This window comes from Channa argus, chromosome 21 (assembly GCF_033026475.1).
Source record: "Channa argus isolate prfri chromosome 21, Channa argus male v1.0, whole genome shotgun sequence".
NCBI lineage: Eukaryota > Metazoa > Chordata > Actinopteri > Anabantiformes > Channidae > Channa > Channa argus.
Window position 1 is genome coordinate 2314495 of NC_090217.1, and position 22911 is coordinate 2337405.

The 22911-nt window shown below is 44.0% G+C and overlaps 1 protein-coding gene across 24 annotated transcripts in view; it reads right to left on the reverse strand.

Moving 5' to 3' along the window:
* ppfia2 (PTPRF interacting protein alpha 2) overlaps nt 1-22911 on the reverse strand; it is a 126236-nt gene that overhangs the window by 68079 nt on the left and 35246 nt on the right. The window contains exon 1 of one of the 24 annotated variants that reach the window (XR_010911943.1): nt 8841-9758. The exons of 19 other annotated variants lie outside the window; for them this stretch is intronic. Coding sequence is in view for 2 of the 5 variants with exons in the window: in XM_067489677.1 (XP_067345778.1) it covers nt 8841-8921 (81 nt within the window). In the remaining 3 variants the exon portion in view is untranslated. Of the gene's footprint in view, nt 1-8840; nt 9759-22911 lie in introns of those variants that run through there. 4 more of the 24 variants (XR_010911948.1, XR_010911945.1, XM_067489677.1 and 1 more) reach the window with 4 other exon arrangements.

The following is a 22911-nucleotide window of genomic DNA, read 5'->3' on the forward strand; positions in this document are numbered from 1 at the left end:
TAGAACTAGTCCTCCCCAAAAGGAATTACATTGGAAGACAGTACAGAAAAAGAGGATCATCATCTTTCCTTACATAAATCGGGTCTGTCCCTCAGTATTATTCCATGTTAGTTGCAATGTCTCTGGTAAACTAGCTCAGTGCCTCCCTGGTGCCCTGTCTGCGAGTCCCCTTCACCCCTTGTTTCCTGCTGCGACGTTAGACACCTTCATTAAAAATCCTGAACGCCTAGATGCTCTGAGATCACCTGCAGGGATCCTGGCATAAATTATCTTTTTGGGGGAAAAATAAGAAAAAATGTTCTCGCTTCCATAGTTTGGGCTTGAGCCCAGAGAGTGTGAGGAACCCATCACAGCGGGGGGGGGGGGGGGAATTTAACTGTGAAGCTCTCTGCTGGCTTTCTAAACACAGATGCTCTCCTGTAGCCCTCGGTGAACAAGTCTTTAGGGGAAAACATTAGGTGCTGAGGTTGTGTTGTCTCAGTTTGGTGGTGGTGGTGGTGGTGGTGGTGGGGGGGGGGGGGGGGGGGTCTCTGTGTTGCTGCTGGATGATCTGATGTGGTTTATCCCATGAGAGCCTGCAAGTGGATGCCTTGATTTTGGAAGGTTTGATTCCAGTGCGTGATGGGAGGGTGCTGGTAGCAGTGGAAATAGACACCTGTGAGCTACAAACGTGCTTCTGTCTGTTTCAAATCCAGTTTTAGAATCAGGATGTGCATGTGAGAAGCACTGGGAAACTTCAGGGAAATAGAGTAGATCCAGAATTGGAGTTTACTTTACAAACTGCTACTTCTTTGTATGACATATGTGCAATCAGTGCATTTTTATGGATAAATTGTATTTTTTTCCATTTAGTTGATGTCAGAGGCCTCATTTGCTTTCTTAGAGAGAGGCTGAACGTGCTATGACACATCCTGCTAATCACGTAAGTTGTCTCATCTATTGACTGGGAGGTAACATGTTTAAATCTTCAGCAAAAGGTCACAGCAGGGAGACTGCCAGACCTAATGGGACCGCGAAAGACAGCGTGACCAGCCACGAAGAAAAACCAGGAAGAGCAGCAATGTGGAGAAAATATTCTTTTGCCTACAAAAACAAGATACCTATAGAATAGGCCAATCCACGTTGGGAGACCACTGCAGGCTAATAGAGGAATAAAGCAGGATACACCAACTAACAAAGTTAAACACACAAACAGAGAGGGAACAGGCCAGGCGGCTGTAATGGAACGTAGCATAAATTTTATTGCCACTGCAATATTCACAAAGGCCACTGAGCACTGTATCCCCTCATGTGGACAACTGCAGGGGAAACGTAATGTTGCATTCAGAGACAGTGTGGGTGAGAAAAACGCTGAGCCCGACACAGCCGGCTAAACCGAGAGGCTTGGGATGACTGAATTACCCAGACAGCAATTTGAAAACTTGTTCTGCCCTTTAATCAAACCTGCCCAGTGATTGGGGCAGTGATTCAGGATGTACGTTACAATCACAGAGAAGGAGCAGGCGTTGAGACAGACACGCAAAGTTAATGACAGACCCCACTCTTCTCATAACCAAGCACATATGAGCTGTGAACTTAAACTGCTGTGCAGGAGAGCGTCATCGAATGGCTCTTCCACTTTCAGCACCACGGACAGGGAATGGCCATTTTCTGAGATGGAGGGACACAAGACAGTTTAATATGGATGAACAAATGAATGGAATAAGACTGTTCCATCGTGAAAAGAGAGCTGCAAAGTATTAATATGTCAGAGTGTTAACGTGTTTCCTTGTTGCACTGTGTCATCCTCTTACTCTTGTGTGACAGTCTTTGAGCTAACCTGACAGGGACAGTAATGCCTCTCCAGTGTCTGAATGTTAATGAATCCAACATGAACTAACACAGGGGCTGGAAATGTATTCAAAGCCAGAGCCACCGCACGATTGTTGTTCTGTAAAACAAGTTTAAAAATTCACAGAGTAGAATCGTGAGGCTTGTACTCCAGCTGAGGCTTTTCTGAAAACAGACCCTCACTGTTACAACTTATCTCTTTAATAATGTAAAAGGGAGAAATGTTCAGAGAGAATAACCATCAGATATTTTAAACAGTTGGTTCATATTGTGCCATGTGATTGGCCGTTTCTCCGCTTCACAAACACACAGCTCAACACATGTAAACCAACTCCTCAGGGCAACACTGTGATGCAGTGCATCTGCATCTGAAGGACAGCGGACACAAGGGCTAACGGAAGCCATCAACATCCGAGGAAGCGTCTCCTGCGCTACTTATTAGCCACTTACAGTGCAACGCTGGCAGACAGCTCACACAATGATCGAACAGGGACAATAACCCACATATGACCTCAGCGAGTAACTGCACAAATAAGGAGTTGCATTTTTTTAATTTTCTTTTCTCTAGAGTCTAAGAAATGTTAACATTTTAAAAAGGCCATTGAGCTATCAGCACCGAATACACTGGGGCAACGTCTTGGCTAAACTCCTTTTGCCAATATCAGTGTATCTCCTCAAATGACTACAAAAGAAAAAGTGATACAAGCTATAGACTCGTTAAACACACTTCTAGGGGAAATACAACAGGTTAATAAAAAGTTACTCTTAAAAACTCGATGGAGATTAAATATCTGGGATAAAATAAGAGGTAAACATTTTTAAGAACCTCAGGCTAGTCCAGTTGGGTTAAGTCCAAAAACTAAACTTAGTGTTTCCAACAAAACAAACACTCCATGTTCCATTATGAAATCAAGTAACCGTACAAGGGAGCGCAGTGACATTTATGCAGACGATGTGACTCTCTTCTGTGAGAGGCAGTGATGCCACCGTTCTGTGCATTACACTCAGACAACACCTTCTGGTGGACTGGACACAGAGAGAGATCGATGAAAATGGTCACTGCAGTTCTCCAGTGTGTGATGGTGGTACATCATTTCCAGAAAGTGGCCTCATTGGCCATCAGGTCACTTTCAGTCTGAGGTGGAGGTGGGGTGGAGGTGTAATGACACAAAGCCACTGGCTGAATGAGAATCTAGTGAGGTGATCAGTGCTGAGGTGGTGCTGGTTTTATTACTACCCATGATTCACGGCTCCATTATCTCTCTCTCGTGTTCTTTTTGTTGCCGCTTCCACCTCCCAGTATGCAGCTATTTTAACCACATAGCCAATATGTGCTGACAGCTTCCTAATGAGAACCATTTGTGAAGGTGCTGCTGATTCACACCACTGGGTTGGCTTTTTTTTTTTTTTTTGAGAAAACAGATCAAACATTTCATATATTTATTGGTTCTCCTAAAATGTAACCTGTTTTTATTCTGCTCACCTAATCTTTAATATCCTGGATCACCCAGGATTAATGCACTTACTGACAAATTAATGCCTAATGAGTCGGCAATTTGACCAAACACTCCACAAAACATTCACCCTGCTTTGATTTCACCCTGCGAGGGAGAAATGATAAATTAACAGCTTCACAGCTGCTAAGTCACACACACTGAAGACTCCCTTGCCTTCGAGTCCACACCGTTGGATAAATTAGGCCATTCTTTCTATGACGCGGCCGAAATTGTGCTAGATTTCCTCCAGCTACTCTGGACTGCTCCTACAGTCCAGAGACGTGCAGTGAAGGAATGGGGGATTTTAAAATGTCTGAATTTGCACGTGAATCATCCTGTGATGGACTGGCAGCCCATGCTGGACCTTTAGCAGGATAAGCAGTGTAGATCATGGATGGATGGTCTAGATCTTTTTTTCGACGGCTACTAAATCTATAAAACCAAGTGTGATGAGCCTGTCAGCACTTTCTAACTTCACTACTTCAGATTCATCCTCTGTTATGTGCCTGTGCCCTTAACTTCCCCTTACAGGTAGACGTCATTTTAACCATAGCACTTGCTGCCTATTGTCAAATAGCTAGTTTTAGGTGTCAAATTCAAACTGTGCTGCTTAATTGTAGTAGAACAGATGTGTAAACCTGTTGGTAACCTCCCAAGAAAAAAAAAAACCCAGCTCCAAGTGTCTCTGAAATACCTTGAAAATGACAAAAGGCATAAAAGGATAAAAAATTAGAAAAGCAAATCTGATTTTTTTAAATATTTAAAATAATACTACAAAGGCCAAATCGAGCAGCAGACTTTTCTCTAATTAAAATGATGAGGTGAATGACATCTGATGCTAATTACAAGAAAGTTTATAATATCACTAAAATCCAATAATATATGATCTTTTCTAACAAATTCTGCTCGACCGTTTGATTGTTGTAACATTAAAAACACTCTGTTGACTCAAAAGTCAAAGGCAGTCTCAGATTTTTCTTCTTTTTTTTCCCTTTTATTACCGTCTGAGTTGCGAGTTATTTCAGAGAAAAAAAGTTTCTCTGTAGCAGGATACCAACATTTTCTGCCCCATCTGTAGGAGGTGAACGGTGAGTAGGGAAGCCACAGCTAAAACTGAGCGCTGATAATGTGTTAAATGGCGAGTACATTCAGGTTTTTCAATCCTCGGGGAAATAATGCAGTGACGGATCTCACTGCAGTAGTTGAGTAACCACTGTTGACTGAAAGATCACAATTTCCTGAAGGATTTAAAAAAGAGCAACGGTTAACTGCAAAGTGCAATAACACATAGCGTATACATCACCGCCACGCAAACTCACAGTCTTGTATTGTTTCTCCATGTCCTGTGGTCACACTCTCTCTCTCACACACACACCCTCAGGGGCCTCTTGCTTTCGAAAGCTCACTCATCCTTTTAATCGGTGTGGAATCCATCAAAGTGGGTCAAACTCCCCTCCCCATCTGCCCTGGCCAGATTTTAAATGCACGAGGGATGATTAAAAAAAGACCAAGAAAATAGGGCAAACGCCTACAAAACACACACACACACACGTATGCAGACAACACGGGAGACTAGATTCAAGAAACAAATGCCAAAAGTGTGTGTGCTGGTGTGGATGTCAGGGGCATTTGTAAGCAATTAACCGTGTGCCAGTGTAAGAAATAAAAGGTCAAGCCCTTCAATCTGTCGGCCGTGTGAATCAGTTTGCATATTGCCACCTTGTGCTTCCCCATCAACCATCTCTGAATGCACGAATCAGGCAGGGAGGGGCCCCAGATGAGGGGAGAGGGCATCTGTGTGTCAGGGCACTGGGTGGGACAGCTGGGGGTTTAATCTAGCTCCCACAGCTGGGTGTGTACATTTATGCCTTCTGTGTAGCTCGCACACCTGAGTGTGTGTCCGTCTGCTCCGTTATGTTTAGTTAAGTATAATTACATGTTGTGTCACGTGTACACAGCGCTGTGAAGCTGTGCAGCTGTGCAGCTGTGCAGCCTGGCAACGGTAAGAAACGTTTCCTCTAGGACGGTCGGCAGCACGGTCCTGGTGTCATGTGATGAGCTGGGTCATAACATTTTTTCAGCATCATGCTGCACAAATGGGGATTTCTAGGACGAGGAGTTAAAATGCATCCAATAGTAAGACACTGTTATTATAGTAATATTAGGAAAGGTGTCTCCTGATGATTCCTCCTGTACGCAGACCCTCCCTGCTCTGCTCTGTGTGTGTGTGCAGGAGTCAGCACTGATTCAGTCTCAACCTCAGTGTAAACAGCTCTGCGTGGAGGTGAACACCAGGCTGAGCATGCACAGCCCTGGCAAAGCCTCAGCGAGACCGTCGGACGGGAGAGGCGAGCGTGGCTTTGACGGTTTGATTAAGCGGGGTCGGCCTGGGCTGCGCTGTGCTTACCAACAGAGCACAGAGGACAGATGCTCAGAGCTGAACCCAACCCCGAACAGCAGCGCTTTAGCTAAATTCCCCCTGTGGCCGTGCTGCTATAAACTTCACTGCCGAAGAGAGGATTACTCTGAAGGGGAGCTTCTCTATCAATGTTAACAGTGGACCAGAGGGATTCCTTTGTACAAAAAGACCAGGAGGACAAGTGAAAAGGATCTGATAATGGGAAAGTTGACTGCCAGCTTCACTGCGACTTTGCTTTGGTGCTGACTGGATTCAGTAGCCTGTGTTAACTTACTGTTTATGCAATTCAGTGAGCTGTACAGCATGATCCTTGTTGTAAAAGCGCCTGCTATTGATAAAGGTGTCAGGATGAATGTGTGCATGTGAAAAACAATGAGAGAGACAGAGACAGAGACAGAGAGACAGACACACGGCAGCTGAGAAGAGACTAATCACGTGCATCACTAATTTGACAACCAAGGACAAATACTGGCCAACAATTATATCTCATTTTTCAGGTAACTCAACCATGACAAAGTGTTGGCTGTGGTAAAATGGGAGGTGTCCAATAGAGCAACGTGCACCATAAACCTCATCAAAATACACTCACAACACTAGAATTTCGTTGAACTCTTAAACTCGACGTTCATACTCAGTCAGCTTATTTCATAAAAGCTCAAACCCCAGAGGTGCGTTCATCTCGCCAGAAAAATTGTTCAGGGTGCAGAAGCGTTGTGCGACTCCCAGCAGAACAACTCTGTGAAGTGTTGCATGATGATGACATTACATGAAACCCTCGCTGCATTTCTAATGCTTAACAGAGGTTTCCAACGCGCGTCTTGGCCTTTATGAAACGGAACGACATTCATGGTCTCGCACATCAAAGACGCTCAAGGCTCAGACTCTAAACCCGGCTTCTGAGTGAAAAGAGCTGATTTTTGCTCCCATGTCCTCCCAACAAATGCACGTAGCAAAGGGCGACGTCTACTAATGGACTGCTGCCGTTTTTGGACGGATGTTCAACATCACCAGATGATGAACGGTTTGCTATAGAACGTAGCTCAAGCATTATGTTTCCGTAAGGATTCACTGCTGAACCTCTGACTTTCCAACTAAAGCCATCACTAGGTCACATCATAGAATCCAAATATGTTACCATGCTTACGAGCTAATGGTCAGCAACACCTGCTGGAAATTCATATGACCACATGGGCCGAGTCACAGGGAAAACAACATGCTGAGCTTCTTCATGTCAATCTTCCACCTCTACTGCCTCTGAACAGATATGGTTTGAGAGTCAGAGCGCTGCACTGTGGACACAGCTGTGTGGCAGACTAGCGAGCCTCCAAGCCGAGCACTGACACTTCTCAGTACATGTTTGCAGAGCCTGGTGTTGAATACTAAAGGAATTAAATGACTTCATCATCCCGACGGAGCCGCAGAGGTTTCGAAAGGCAACCCTACTTTGCAATTTAATTCACTTTGCCCTGGCCGAGTTCTAATTGCAAACCAGGAAGGGCGATCAGATAAAAGGAATCTCATTAGGAGTTGGTAAACAAGCTGAGAGGAGCTGGGTTCAAGATGGCTGTGCTGAGAAAGTGCTCATTTGGCACAGCTCAGTGCAACGACGTGCGCTTTTATCAAACCAAACAAGAGGAAGCGTTAGAACACCTCAAGGGTGGGAGGAAAAGGAGGAGTGATTTATGGGTGTTTATGCAGCCCAGCGCTGAATTTCCCTACGATTCCTTTACGTGGGGATTTCCTGCGTCTATCATCTGTGATCTTGGACGCCTTTGATTTTGTGATAATCGGAGCAGCTCCTTCCAGCAGGTACGAGCCCCCAGGGACGTTTCCTTCACTAAAGATCTAACGTGAAGAGACGGCGTCCCAGACAAACACCGAAGGGGAAAATGTTCAAGTGCAAAAGTGGCTTGGTGGATAGATGGCAGACGAACTAGATTACAGTTGAAGTGATTTAAGAGGCCAAAAACAGAAGATCCCCTGACTCACTGGGCTTTTGTAGCCACTTGCCTTCCTTTGTTGTTCAATGTGAAGCCAGTAAGTCATGTGAAATGTCAAAGCACCAGCAAAACAAACTTGAAAGAGTGGGAGCCTCTCAGCTTTGTTGCTGGCCCAGATTGTGAAGAGGCCGATGAGGCAGGTGTATTTCCACATAAACATCTCATCTGAAACTCAGCTCCCATCAGCACCATCGGCTCACTCGAACCCACAAACCACTTTCCACTTCAACAGCTTATGAGATCATGCCGACTGCACCTGGGTGCAAAAAAAACTTCAGCCATCATCACCTTCTTTGGCTTTCACACTGCGAAGGCCTCCGAAGCAGGTCTTTCAACGCGGCTGTGAGGATACAAAAAGCCCTCGCTCACTCAAACATTTCCTTCCACCCACAGTAAAAAGTGCTGGCTCGGTTACAAGAGTCATGTGGAATACAGCCGATCAATATCCACTGACACCGCTTCATGCATGGGCCCTGGGCACAGCTGGAACATGCACAGGCTGTAGGCCACTGAGCACATCTGTCCTTATTTCTCTTTAGAAAGAGTTGGAGCACAATTCAAACACAGACATACTGTGGGGAACATACAGCGAGCTAAGCATGAATAATTGAGCATCATTATACAGAAGCTAGATGAACTCTGATTTCCAGTTTCTCGTATTCCACTGCCAGATGTTTTATTTAACAAGCTGTGTGATGCGTGCTTCCTGCTGCGAACCTAAAGTGGGACTATATGAAAAACCGAGTCCTACATGTCATTTCTTTATGAGCTCTGATGACTGGATGCTCACACAGCACGTTCTCCTCAGCACACACTTCCGTGTGAACAGTGTTGAGCTGCATTGCACAAAGTCAACGCAAAGTCCTGCAAAATGAGGATGGAGCTGCGTAATATGAAAGACTGGGGGAGGCAGGAAACACCCAGCTGCCCCTGCTCTGCAGACACTCCTTATGTCACAGGAAAAGCCACAGAGCAGCCTGCTTCAAAACCGGGAACCGCTGACAACTAAAGGAAACACAATGAGCAATAAAAGAGACAGCAGCTGACATGGGACAGAGGTGAATGAAGGACTGGAGACACACACTGTCCACTTGCCTGGAATGTGTAAAACCTGGTCCCGTTGGGTGGATGCACCTTGGGGGAGTTGGTCCCCGTACTCATTTCTGAGAAAATCATAATCCCTGTGAGGGGCGAACAATCCACGAATGATCCGGGGGGTTTTTTTGTTGTTTTTTTTTTTAGAAGGACGCAGCGTTCTTCTCAGAAACGATCCCAGCGCAAGGAGTCGGATCAGCCGCTGACCCGACGCTGCTCTCCCGGCATCAGGAGGCGCAGCGCTCCGGTGAGATGCGCAACTCTCCGAGGGTAGAAAACACCAGAAAGCATCAGTGAAGACGAAGCAACTGTCTGCACGTCGTTACGCACGTCCCCCCTCGCATAGAGACCACTATTCGGAGGTGCCCTCCGGCGACTCGCCTGGAGAGCAAAACCCGCGCAGACATGCAGGATCCATGGTCTCCCGACACCCGCTGTAAGCGGCTCTGCCAGCGGCTCGCAGGGGGCCAGTCTGTGCGCGGTTTATCGCCTCCCTCCTCCGCCGGCTTCACCAATAATCAGTCAGAGCATCACAGCATCACAGCATCACAGGCTGGACCGGCAGCAGAGACACACGGTCGCTCTGTTTTTACACTGTAAAAAGCCTCCTGCGTTACAACATCACTGCTGATTCTCTCTGGATCAGGTGAAACCAGATGGTCTGTGGGTGGGAAGCGATTACGCTGCTGCTGCTTAGTCTAAAGAAAAACTAAAAATAATCTAGAAAGAACATATTCAGCATTCTGATTATTTAACAGATTATTTTACAAAATAGTAAATAAAAATTAGCTCATTTTGAATTTGAATCTGCAAAAGGCTGGAAAAGTTATTGCTGCAAATCAAAAATTGAAAATCTGTGTTCTTATTAATCCAAATGTGGACTGAAGAGGAGAGCTTGTACGCCCGCATCTCTGATGGTGTGGCTATGGTGTGAGCAGCTCACACATCTGGAAAGACACCATCAATGCTGAAAAGGACGTAGAGGTTTTAAAGCAACATCTGCTCCCATCCAGACAATTCCACGTCTGTTGGAAATGTGCTAGTTCTCCTGAGTGGATTTCTGCAGCACACCATCGTATTGATCGCAGGAGGAGAGAGATGCTGGAAATTCCTAACTGTGACCATTTTCTCTGTGGAACAACAAGACAAGGTATCACGGTGTAAGAAAGACGGCCTGGTCTGTTCACGCAGAGGAAGGAAGCTGATATTAATGTGCTGAACCTCTGAAGTGGTAACAGGAGCAAATACCGGTCACAACAGCAAATGACTAGTTTTTATGGTTTGACTTGTCGGACCAATGTTGGAATTTGAGAAATAAATGAATAGAAAAATCTGTTTGATCTGGCTGTGTGTGGTTAGTGCATCTCTTTCTTTAAGACACTTCTTTCTAGTTACACTCAGGCCTCCTGGTATCAGAGACGTGATCCTTATGTAAATCCCATGTTTCAAAGACATTACATACTGCATAGCACTGCTTTGTCAGATAGACTGATTCAATTTCCTGCAAGCAACAAGAGGCTGGAGACTGACATGTCGTTTGGGACTCGGATCATATTCAGCATCATAACACCAAAGATCTGATCATATTCTTTGGTTTCCTGCAGCCAAGTGCTTGCGTGTCGTGGCAGCCTTTCGAGAACCTCCCGGTGTCTCGCTGATCGCTTTAACGAAGCCCAGTGCACGTTAAACTCAAGGTGTGACAGCTTCAAGTTTGAATCACGCTGCAAATGTCACCTCTCCTCCGGTGGAGGTGGAGAGTCTCCCAGAAGAAACAAGCCCGTTGGCTGATCTCACCAAAGACCAATTTCTCTCAGTTTGCCTTCTGATGGATTTGAAGACATTTCTATTCATACTGCACCTGGAAACGTTCCACACATGCACTGAAATTTACATCATACAGACACAGACACGTGGACACAGAATAAATTGTCCCAAAATGTCATCAGATATTCACACGTCTTCACTTCCAGCTCCCTGTTGCAGAACAGTGGGGCACAGTATTGGAGCAGTGATCCTGCCTTGACTGGGCGGCATAACAGGATCAAATGAAATATAATGTCTGAATATGGACCTAAAATTAAACACGTCATTCGTTGTGGAGTTTCACAAATGCACCTCACTGAGAACTCAGGAGAACTGTCTCGTCTTCATTCCACTACGAAACCTGAAGTCATCCTCCATTATCAGGCTGTCACTCAAACATTTCCTACACTTTTTTTTGAGCCACTTTAAGACTCATATTAAATACAACTTTAAGACAAGCGCGTTCACTGCAGGCAGCTTTTATCTGTGACTGCACGTGAAGAAACGCACTTCCACTCACAAGTGACATGTTTTACTTCACATCTAGTTCTCAATCATCGAGCAGCTTTCATCAGAACAATTCACATTTGCTGAAGGGTTTAATCCTCTGTCCAAGCTACCAAGAGCCACCCGGGAAAGACAACATTTTAAAATGAATTTGTTTTCTTTGTTCCACTCGACCTGACCCCAGCATTCACGTAAAGCAAAACAAGTCTAGTTCAGTCACAACAGGAACAACCCCGGTCTGATTAAGCTGAGTGGCTTGAACTCCCTGCTATCTTTACACTCCACATAGGGATTCTGGTTGTGGGAGACTTCAGAGTATCTGCTCTTGACAAAGTAGGTTAACAGCACTTCCAGCTGTGCAGCAGTAGATTCCATTAAGCAGACTGAGCTGAGGTTACTCTCCTGACCTGCGCATGCAAACCGAAAATAACTCGCAGCACTTCTCACCTTCAGCACGGTATAATACCAGACATTACCGGACTAAATGCTTTTAAAGGCCCAGGAAATAACAATTAGCAGTACTGAGAGGACAGAAGCTTCTTGTCCCTCAAGTGTCTCACTGTAACATAAAGAGCACTCAGAAAATGTCTGGCGTGAGACCAGCAAGAGAGTGAATATTGCCATAAAGTGTCATCTTCAAATCAAACAAAGTGTGGTCAAAGTGATAATGAATGAACACGGCCCCACACTCTGGGCCCCTTTTCCATCAGGGGCTACCAAGTCCCCGTGCACGTCACCAGAGGGACATGCCTGTGTGCTGCAGTGCACTGGACTGACATCCTGATACAGATGTGTTGCTGCAACATCTTAGTGCGTCTAGGTGCTGATTGGCCGCAGCCTCTCAATCCTCTGTGCTCTCCCCAGCTTCTCTTTGTCTCCACAGCTGCTGAAGTATCGCAGATAGAAAACGATTCGAGTCAGGAGAGCAATAGTGTTAAAGACTGAGTTTAAATGAAAACAGGTTATTGTTGTACAAATTACACAGTTGATGAAATTTCGGATCAAACTGAGTTTTTATGAACATCTTTCAAATCAATTTTTCATCAAGGCGCTCATTCGCAGAGGCAGTTTGAAAATGCAGACTGTGCGTTCACTAAACCAGCCCCTCACTGAGTGTGTGTGTATGTGCAGAGCTTCTCAAATACAGCCTCTTGAAACCCACTCACACACACACACACACACACACGTCCTACCAATCACACAGCTCAAACATATGGATTTTCGGTTTGAAAGCCCGTGTTTGATCGCTCTGTGCCCCTAATCTATGAAGCCGGCAGCACCCTTTGACAAATATGTCAGATAGGAACCGTGATAATACACAAATTGGGTTATGAGAGGAAAGTGTGTGTGTTTCTGCTGAACAAAGCCGATGTGCGTTTAGGTAGGAATGCATGATGCTGCTTTGAGAGGTCTGGTTAGGGACAGATAAGAATGACTTATTAAACCTCCAGCTGTTAGGTGAACACACACACACACACACACACACACACTAGCAGGGCTGCAGTAACCTGAGGACTATGTAAATAACACATTGCACGTACGCTGCATGTGTGTGTTTGCCTTAAACACGGACATTCACCTTGATACAGAATGTTTTGCTGCAAGCCCGTTTGCTCAAACAACCACTTAAACTGCAAATGAGCTCCAAGGAGCAATACAAACAACATTTGGTGCATACGGAATGAGAATTTGGCTTATTGCGTCTTCATCCCGCAAGATGCTGCGAGGAGGTCAAACAATACGAGACAGAGCAGGACTGACAAGAGTGGCCAACTTTTGTAGTTTGACAAACGCTAATCATACGACTTGACTGTCCCTCATCTGAAGGCTGAGACAAGGGCTGCAGCTAATGATTCATTCCAGTGGCAATTATTCTGTCAGTTTCATTTAGTCTTTCAAATGTCAGAGCATTACACAGCCTGAAGTGATTTCAGTTTGAGATCATTTCAATATGTAGAGCTGTGTTTCTATAAACTGTTGTAGCCAGGCAGTGGAGTATTAATGCAAAAAGACAAAGCACAGCTGAGGCGTGTGCTCATATGGACAGAGGACAGACACGAAAGCAGGGGGATCACTAAAGCTGTGCGCACGCACCATGTTGGACACATGATTGTCACTTGAACAGTTTGCGTCGGCTTTTAAAGACACACTCCTGTCAGCTTAAAGCATCAAACCTTGGTGTGGCTGTAAATAGCAGAGCTCCAGAGAAAACTCCTCATCGTTTCTCGTTGAGGTGCACATTTGATATGCAGCACATGATGAATCACTGAGGGACTGCACGAGTGGGGGGGACACACACACACGTTAGAATTAGCATCGTACTCTATCGTCTCCATGCCTGTCCCGCAGTGTCCCAAACACGCTCCTAACAAGCCAACTGGAGACGAGGCCCTTTAAGGTGCTGAAGCTGTGTTGCTCCCCAAAGAGCTCAACTGTCAGCTGAAGCAAAAGGCAGCTCTGTGCTCATCCTCTGTGCATGAAGACAGACACCGATCCGTGTGTGAGCACCAAACAGAGGCTTCGCTTCGTCTCCAAATACTGCAAAGACAGAACCTTTTCTCAGAACAAATCAGTGAAGAAAAGGAGATTTTGTTCCTCTGGTTTTTTATGGTTTTGCTTCTTACATGTATATAGTACTGCAGTCTGAATTCAAAGGCCCTACAGGCAAAGTTCTTGCTGCCTAATACTACTGGCTTTTATTAGCGTAAAGAATATTATTTCAAATAGTTTGAGGCCTCATTTCTATCAAATGAGTTCTGAAAATTATGTAAATGAACAGCAATTTCTTTGAGATGTTGCCCAAACACTGTCTCTTTACTGACCTGTGTTAATATTTGCCTAAAGGTAGTGAAGCCCCTCCCTGCATGAGGGGCTTCTTGGAAAATGAAGGTCTGAAGCCGAGCAGCAGCAGCAGCGGAGGCATATTGATCTTATCAACAGTCATGTGTGGGCAGACAAACGTAATGGACGCTGCCTCGGTCCTGTCACTGCTGAAACATTAGAGAGCTATTGTCCAGGGTGTGTGTGTGTGTGTGTGTGTGACCTCAGCCAGTCGATAAGATGTGATTTAAGGAACAAAATGCTGGGGAAAGGAGAAAAAAAAAAAGAAGAGCCGGTTTTCAGGACTTGTATGTGTAAAGCGTTGTCCTTATACTCGGTCTTTTTGTCAAAGGACACGTGTGTTTGTGATTGATTATTCCCGTGATTATATTTTGTAAAAAAAAAAAAGAAACTTTACATCCCAAATAATACGGTATCCTGTTTATGTTGTTGGTGGCTGCTTTCGTTGTTTTCTACATGTGAAGGTTTAAAAAAACTACACGGGTCAAAGCTCACATACAAAGGAAGCTAAGACACATTTTCACTGTTAGCTGCTTCAGCAGTGGTAAAACAGAAATCACCCCATCGGGAAAATGTCAATTTCTCATTTGATATTATTAGATTCTTCTTTTCAATGGGACTGAAGGACGTGTTCTCTTGAACAACATTGCTGTGTTTTGCCTTCAGCAATCATTTGTATATTGACTGAATTTTTTTACACTATAAATGTTGATGCTCTGCAGACTCGGTGCTGCACCAGCTAATTTACCAGCTGATTTACTGAAATCCCCCCTTATGGGGTCTTTATGGAAGCTGTTGCTGCCCTCTACCCAAATTCTGTTTTGCCTGGTTTGCCTCTGCCTGCTCGTGGCCACCTGTAAATGTCTATGCAGACAAAACCGAATGAGAAGGAAACAACAGAAAACCGTAGAACAGGAAGGATGACGAAGAAACTAGAAGGAGAAGCAACACATGAGCGTAGCTTGTTTAAAATGCGACAGATGAGCTTAAATTGGGGCAAAGATAAACTGTGTTACAAAAACCACAAAAATTTAAATAAAAAACTAATTACACAAAAAAGAAAAACACCAAACTTTCTTGGTACAGTAAACACACATCCACCAAATGTCTTCATCTCTTTAATCCAACTCGCTTTCCATATTTCGGTCTTCTTGAAGCAACGAGTGGATGATGAAATCGGAGGGACCACCCTTTTCCAGTTTTTATGGGCAATATTTAAAAAAAACACTAAGACCTCCACTGCCACTGGCGTGCAAATGAGATTAATAACTAATGGTACTGCCTGCTTCCATCTGGGATCTTTCAAGCACGTTACCAGTTGAGTTGCTTCTGCTAATTCTGTACGGAAGCTGAAACAACCTTTGACACATGTTCCCCTTGTAAGTGAAGCTCAAAGAGGAGATTTTTGTCAGAAAGCTGTCATTTGCAAACACTCTGGTTCCACAGTGCAGCTAAGATAAAGGCAGGAGTGGAGCCCTCAGCTCTGAAGGTCAGTGAGGACGACAAGCTCCTCTGGAGCTGTGCTTGGGATTTTGTCCCTGTGGTCAACTGACCTCTTGATCCACTTCTGTTATTTAGACAGAAACTGCACGGAATGTAACAGAATTATTTTATTAAACAACAACTACAAAAACGTGAATGGATTATAATTCAGATATAATCAGGAATGTTAAAATGTCTCACAACTGGATCATGGACATAAAAATCGAACAAACCAAACCAATGTAGCATCATTTACCACAGAATATAATCATTTGTTAGCACATCAAAACGTGGCCTTTTCCCAGTTGCCCCCATCATATCTCACACTGTATATTTTGTTGCTCCACCACCAGCACTGGTGGCAGTAATTTGTTCACTCATCCATAAAAAAAAAAACCAAAAAAACAACAGACATGATTCCACGATGCATCCAGAAAGACCTTCGGGAAACTAATCAAACCTCGAGTGAGCGAGGTCCTTCAGTTTCAGTCATCTCAGAGTGAACTCACTGCGTCACAAACGTGTCTCCTGGCCGCGTTGTACTCAGCAGCTCCGAACAAACTATTGATTCGGGTGTATGAACTGTCAAGCATTATTTTCAGTGTAGTTCTTCATGTGCATGTGCCGACTTGTTACATCTGCAGGTTAAATATGGCATTTGCTTCGGGAAAATAGAATCTGACCAAAGAGGCAGAGGAAGTCAAACCCCAGTCAGATCCAGGAGCTTAGTTTCCCCAGCTGCACTGGACATGAACATTAATATGCTCGTAGGTCAATAAATAAAAAAGCCTTTGTGCAGCTAGTCAAAGAAAATATAGTACATTAGAGCAGATTATAGCGAGATATTCTTGTCAACACTATATCTCAGTAATAACTGGAGGGAATTTCAATAAATCTGGCACAAGTGTTAACTTGGACTTATGGAACAATGGATTTGTATACGAGTGTGGACAGACATGCACCTAAATCCACAGAAACTAAACTGCAATGCAGTAGTTCTGGTTTTCAAAGCTGTTTTCGGGTAGTTTTTCGGTCTCTTTGTGATCCATTTGTTCGTGTCTTTGATTATTGAGCATCGGTTTTGGCTATTATATTTTAACACATATAAACCCTGGACATGCATTAAAGTTATGTGGTTATGTAAATGTAACTTTATCGCAGCTGAAATGTTTAAGCACCAAATGCTTCTCGTAAAGCAGGGAAGGAAACACTCCTACTTGAAGCTTATTTTTATTTTTTTAAAAAGTCCTAGATAATGGCTGAGTCACCAAATGCAGAGTTTTCACCCACATCTCATTGCAGCCTTGTTAGAATGTCATGAAGCTTTAACTGGAGGCACGATTACGAACCACACACACTGGAAGAAAAACTGTGAAACCACATTAAAGTTTGTGTGACCCAGATACTAACATCGAGTTACTGTATCCAGAGACTTCAGGTGTTAATCTTTATTATACGCAAAGTGATTTTCTGTCAGAAACCACGACAACAGTTCAGGGAGTTAAAAAGCATCCTGTCAAACATTCCTGCTGAGTGCTGCAGCACTTTGAAGCTCTGCGTTGGCCCAATTTATTACGGAGTATAATATTGGAGCATCCAGCTGCTTGACTACATATTTACTCTGCCTTTCTTCGTAAGATGTTCACTTGTAGGATAAACCCAGTGAGTTTTCAACAACCAAAAATGAGCCTGTACTCGTGGTTATTGTTTGCTCCCCAACCTGATGCAGCTTATTCATAATCTATGTAGAAAATGAAAAACACGGAGAAACGTACCTGCACAACTGACACAACAGCAGAAATTGGTTGCTAAGGAATTTCAAAATGTAAAAATGTAAGTGTCATCGCTGAGTGGAGCGTTTGTTGAGGTGTGTTCCACCACAGTAAGTGCACTGCTGTGGTTTATGGACACAATTACATTTAGGTTATGATCTCATCTTCTTTTTGTGCAGAATGTGCAGCTGTGTTTCCAAGAAATACACGTAAGGACACAGAAAGACTAGTGCATAGATCACTGCAGAGCATCACCGATTATCTTACTTTTTAAACTCCCTCCTGTAGTCATGGCTACTACAGTTTGAGTAAAACAGAGCAGGATGGTATCTTGCCCATAGTTACCAAGCAGCAACAATCCTGCTTCCAGCACAGCTACTGTACATCCTAACATATTTGTTTGCTTGGAGGGATGGAGATGGTGAGAGACTCGTCACAAACTCAAGTCGCTTTACGTCTTTGGAAACAGAAACCTGTGACGCCGTGCGTTGGAAAGCCCAAAGTGACCTTTTGGTAGCACTTGAGTGAAGCTCAGAGCAGACACAACACATCTGCTGGAATTCTTTCACTCAGGTTTCCTCAACCACTCTGACCACTGACACATCCTGCAGAAAAGTCTCTACCTGAAAATCCCAAGAAGCAATAAATCATGCAGCATGTTAACGGACTCTACAACAAAGCTATGACGATGGGCTGACAGTTTAACAGGAGTCATTTTGAAGGTTTACACACACACACATCCACTGCTGTCACTCCAAAAAGCCCTGAGTGGGTGACTGACGACCCTTAAATTAGATTAATAGAGTCCAGACCAAAATAATGGTATTTTTAACAAAGCAATGTTGATGAAACAGCAGATCTGAGGGGCTGCTGCATCAAAACTAAGCTGAGCTGAAATCCTAAATATACTTCTGCAGGAACCAGTGTCTGTCAAATCTGGGAGCGTAATCTGTGCTATTGTGAAGAAACACCCGAATATTTTTGTCGGAGCAAAGGTTGACTGATCTCCTTGACAAGTGACCTTTGAGTAAAATGTAACCGAACTATTTGCTTTTCTGCCGTCTTGTCCCACTTGATTGCAATAAATCCCAACTAGTGTCATCACTATTGCAGTTTGATAAGACGGCGATTGAATAAAGTGGACAAGTTTCAATCACCAGCGGAGTTTCTCTCCTGTAGGCGAAGCGGATTCTAAGAGGAGACATATTGCGCCATAGAAATGAAGTGGATATTGACACAATCAATCTTCCAGGAGTATACAAGCCCATGTAGTTTTATTTGGCGTGTGTGTGTGTGTGTGTGTGTGTGTCTCCCTCTCCCCTGATTGTTTTTACTTTATTTGCAAGTTCGGGCTCATCAGTCTTCTCCGGCGGCGCAAGGGGAAGGAACAATCTCATAACTTTCTCATTACCGCCCCCAGCCTCATGAAGAATACTGCTGCTGCTCACAGATAACAACAAACCTCACTTTTGGGACGCAGAACAACATTTCTGCAGCAGTTTTGCTTTCTGACTCTGGAACCCATTAACTAATCCAGTTAAGGGTTGAGGGAAATAAGGTTAAAGTTCCCTTTATAATGAGAAAATGTTTGAACTGAGCACATGTAATATTTAGAGCGAAGACTGGATTTTTTTTTTAAAAAAAGGAGGATAAATCCATATCATGCACCAAAATTATATCACTCATTTTGTTCAATTAACGCTGAATCTATGACACAATTGTGCAGCACTTCTGCAGAGCAGCGAAAACAAAACTCCTGCATCGACTTCAGAAACTTTGTGAGCAACCAAGTCAAAGCTCGTTAGCAGGGCGGACACACGGCCGTCTCTCTTCCAAAGGCCACGTCGACGCGGCGGAGGTGATGGATGGAAACGAAAGCTGTCCCAACTGTTTCACCATGAGGACACACACACTGTCCCCAAACAGATCATCCATCCTCCCCGACGAGGACGCCGAGCACTGCGTCTTCTGTCCTGTCGTGGGCAGCCAGCAAAGCCCCGCACTTGACCACACGGCTTAATGAGCCTCCTGACTGCGCATCTGCACCATCAGCCTGCCCACAGTCATCTTCCATTCATAGTGTGTGTGAAATCTCTGCTGCCAGTGTAAAGATCTAATATTTGGGGTAAGTGAAGACAAACGAAGCAGAAGACCATATGTTTCCACCTTTATTGAATGCTGCATTTAACCTGATAAAGAGCATTATGAAGGCTGAGGGAGCCTGCTGACACTAACCACATGTGATTTATAGCTTTGATTTGCTCTTGGTTGGAAAAACCATTTCATATTAAGTATCAAGGGAAGCAGTTCTGGAAAGGATCACAGCTCCAGCATCACTTTGCCAAGATCAATGGATTGGTTTAATAAAGGCGTGAACCCTGTTGGAAGATAGGGAGGAAAATCCAGGTTCATGTGGTTTATGTGCTGAAGTGAAGGGAAAGAAATCGGGAGTGGAAAACAACGAGTTTGGCTTCTTGTCAAACGCCACCCTCTGCTGGGGAGACACACGTACTGCTCACAGCAGCAGACAATCAACAGCTGTGAGAGACAACTAGCTGTGGACATGTGGAGCCAGATGGATGTTTCATTAATTTGAAGTGGGAAAAAAATGTACAAGAAAAAGAAGAGTGAAACTAAAAATCTCTCTAGATGTAGTTTTGGACAACATTTCATCTCAAATTTGGCATGTTGTGATATTTGGTGGCTCTAACGTGTCAGCACAAGCCTACGAACAGAAACTAAGAGGCAAATGTGAAAAAAACTGCTTCTGTCAGCAACAAATGACACGTGAGACGAACGTGTGATTTAACAGCGAGGTCAGAAACCTGTATCAACTCAGATCACAGTAACACTAACACACAAAAGAATAATGGTGATTGATGCCGACTATCGACTAAAACCCTGGTTACTGTCTGCCACTTAGAGAACACGGATAACGTGTCCATGTCCCTGAGTTGCAGAGAGATTCTCACATTTAAAAACAAACCTTTTTCTCATGTGTTTCTTTCATGTTATTTCATGTAACATTGATGGATACAGATGTCCGGTTATTAAAAAAAACAAAACCAAAAAATCTGAGTTTGTCTTTGAAAAAAAAAAAAATTCAAAAACCCACCAAAGCTGCCTGTTAGTACCTGCAGCATTTTACACCACTCAGCTGTGTATGGATTCATTGCAGAGTTGCTAAAAATGTATTTCTAAACACATTTCTCTGTGATTATAAGCAATGTTTCCTGGATGATCTACAAATACTGGACCTGTTAATGAAGCATTTGGTTTTCACCATTACTGTTCTTTTTTCTGGTGACTGTGCTACATGACTTGGCCACTAGATGGTAGAATCCCACAACAAGAGGAAGACGACTAGTGTAGCACTGACTTCTTAAATGGTTTTGCCAAAATGTAGACAGTGTTTAGCTGGATGAAGATCACAAATGTCCTTAAATATGTTTTTGTAGGAAAACTGCAAGTTACACTGGGAAGAAGCCATTTCATTCCAGACCAGACGCCTCTAATGTGTCCGATTTGTTTCTGTTGATTTCTTTCGATATCTCATTAATAAGCGAATTGGTCGGTGGGATGACAGATGATGCACATCGTTAAATTGTGTCTGTGTTGTCTGCATGTATCCACCGATGGACACTAGGGGTCACGAGCTGGAGTCTCAGCCATCAGAACAAAACAGCGTCCTAGAAAAACACACGGTCCCTATGAGGTGTCCTTAAAGACGGAGCTTCCCATCAGAGCAGCAAACTACTGTCCACAAGCTACTAGAATCCCTGCAGAGTCTGAACTCAAGCCATCAGTGAGCAGAGTGTGTGATGCACTGATTGGGCTTGTGGGCATTTTCAGCCTCACTGCCAATATAATAAGTAGGATTTGGTACAAAATGTATCCTGTTTTAAATACTTTTAGAACTTTTTGTCATTTAACAAATTATGCCAAACAACATGTTATCTCAGTTTAGCTTGTAGAGGGTCAGCAACAACACTTCAACAGCAGTCTGGAATCATGACATTTTGTTTTTGGTCTCTCTTAGCTGTAAACCATGACCTTCAGACGGGGTCGGGCCTGCATTAACCAACTATAGCAGTTCAGGCTCAAGCAGAGTTCCTGGATGGAAACTTCAACTCAGGAAGTTGCGAGAAGCTCATCCACCCTGACCTGAAAAATCACTCCCTCTTCTCCTTTCAGGTCCCAGCTATGACTTCCATGACAAATGGCAGCATTACACACTAATGCATTGCTAAAAAAGCACCTTAGTCATGTTGTATATTGTGGACTAATGCTGAACTTTTCTGCAAGAGTATTTTTACCATTTAACAAAGATGCAATAAGATTTTTTTAATGCAGGGTTCTAATTTTTTTACAATGACACTGTTGTGTTACTTTTCCTGCTGCATTTGTGGAACACGCCGCTCATGAGAACGAGACCGTCCTCGGTCCACCGACCACTGCAGCTCGCTCGGCCTGAATGCTGCTCGTTTTTCCCCAGGCACTAACGAAGTAGGAAATAACCTTTAGCCGTGTGACATTTCACAGCTCCTGCTATTGTACAACACGGGCAAATTGTTGTGAGAGGAGCTGTGGCTGTTGCTCTTATATTCTCCTGGTAGAAATGTCTCCCATCTTCATTTCCACTTTTCCACTGAGCTGAACTGCACCTTATGCCAGTAACTGATTTAGTCAAACAGATGGATGTAATCCTGCTTTGTGATCCTTTAAAGAAAAACCACAGTAAAATGACTCTACTATTAACACTGTCATACTTTAGACTGTGACTTGCTACGAGTTTTTCTCCTGCAGGTTTAAAAATAGCACAGCCAGGTTTCCTTACTCTTCAACTGTTTGGCATATCGGCTGCCGTTAGAGCCCAGGTTGATTTGCCTCCAAGCCCCCCGACACCGTGTCAGCAGACCTGTGCAGCTCAGCAGTGGCTCATCTTGAGCGCTTTACACTTATCTCTGTGGTTTTTAAAAGGCCAAACCTGTGCTTGATATCGAATGGGGCTCGTAACGCCTCCATCCACCAGCCCACTTCAAGCTAAGGCAGTGATGAGATGCTGAGCCAGCGGCACTCAGTTCCCCAAATTAAAGCCAACGGGCTTCTGTGGACACGTGGAAAGAGTGACGGAGCAACAGGTGACGAGCTCTGTCTTTGTGTGCAGGTGTGCCTTTGTATCACCACGTTCTCTTCCGATTCAGTAGAATTATGTCACAACTCAACAGCAGTGCTACACAATCTTGTTCCGCTCAGTGAGCCACAAAATGTAACAAGCTCTATTATGCTCCGAGTCCAAACGACTCATTTTGGGTCAATATTCGGTGGTTTTGTGGTCACTTTTCTCCATTTCTAATCATCATCTGTCTCAGCTCTATATTGGTCCGTGTGCCGGGTGGGACCATTCAGTAATGCCTCCCTGTTAATGCCTCATCCCATCGTGAGACTGCGTTAAAAAAAAAAAAAGCTGAAGTGAAGAAGCTGAGCTTCAAACATCATTGTTGACCATGAAAACAGCAGCTTACACAAGTCATAGGTCTCAAGTCCATTTATTTATTTACTCTGCAGCTTTCCATCAGCTGATGTGAGTTTTCTTCAGATCATGTGATGTGATTAAAACTCAAAGAGACTCATTTTTCAGCTGCGGCTTCTAAGGCCAGGAATGA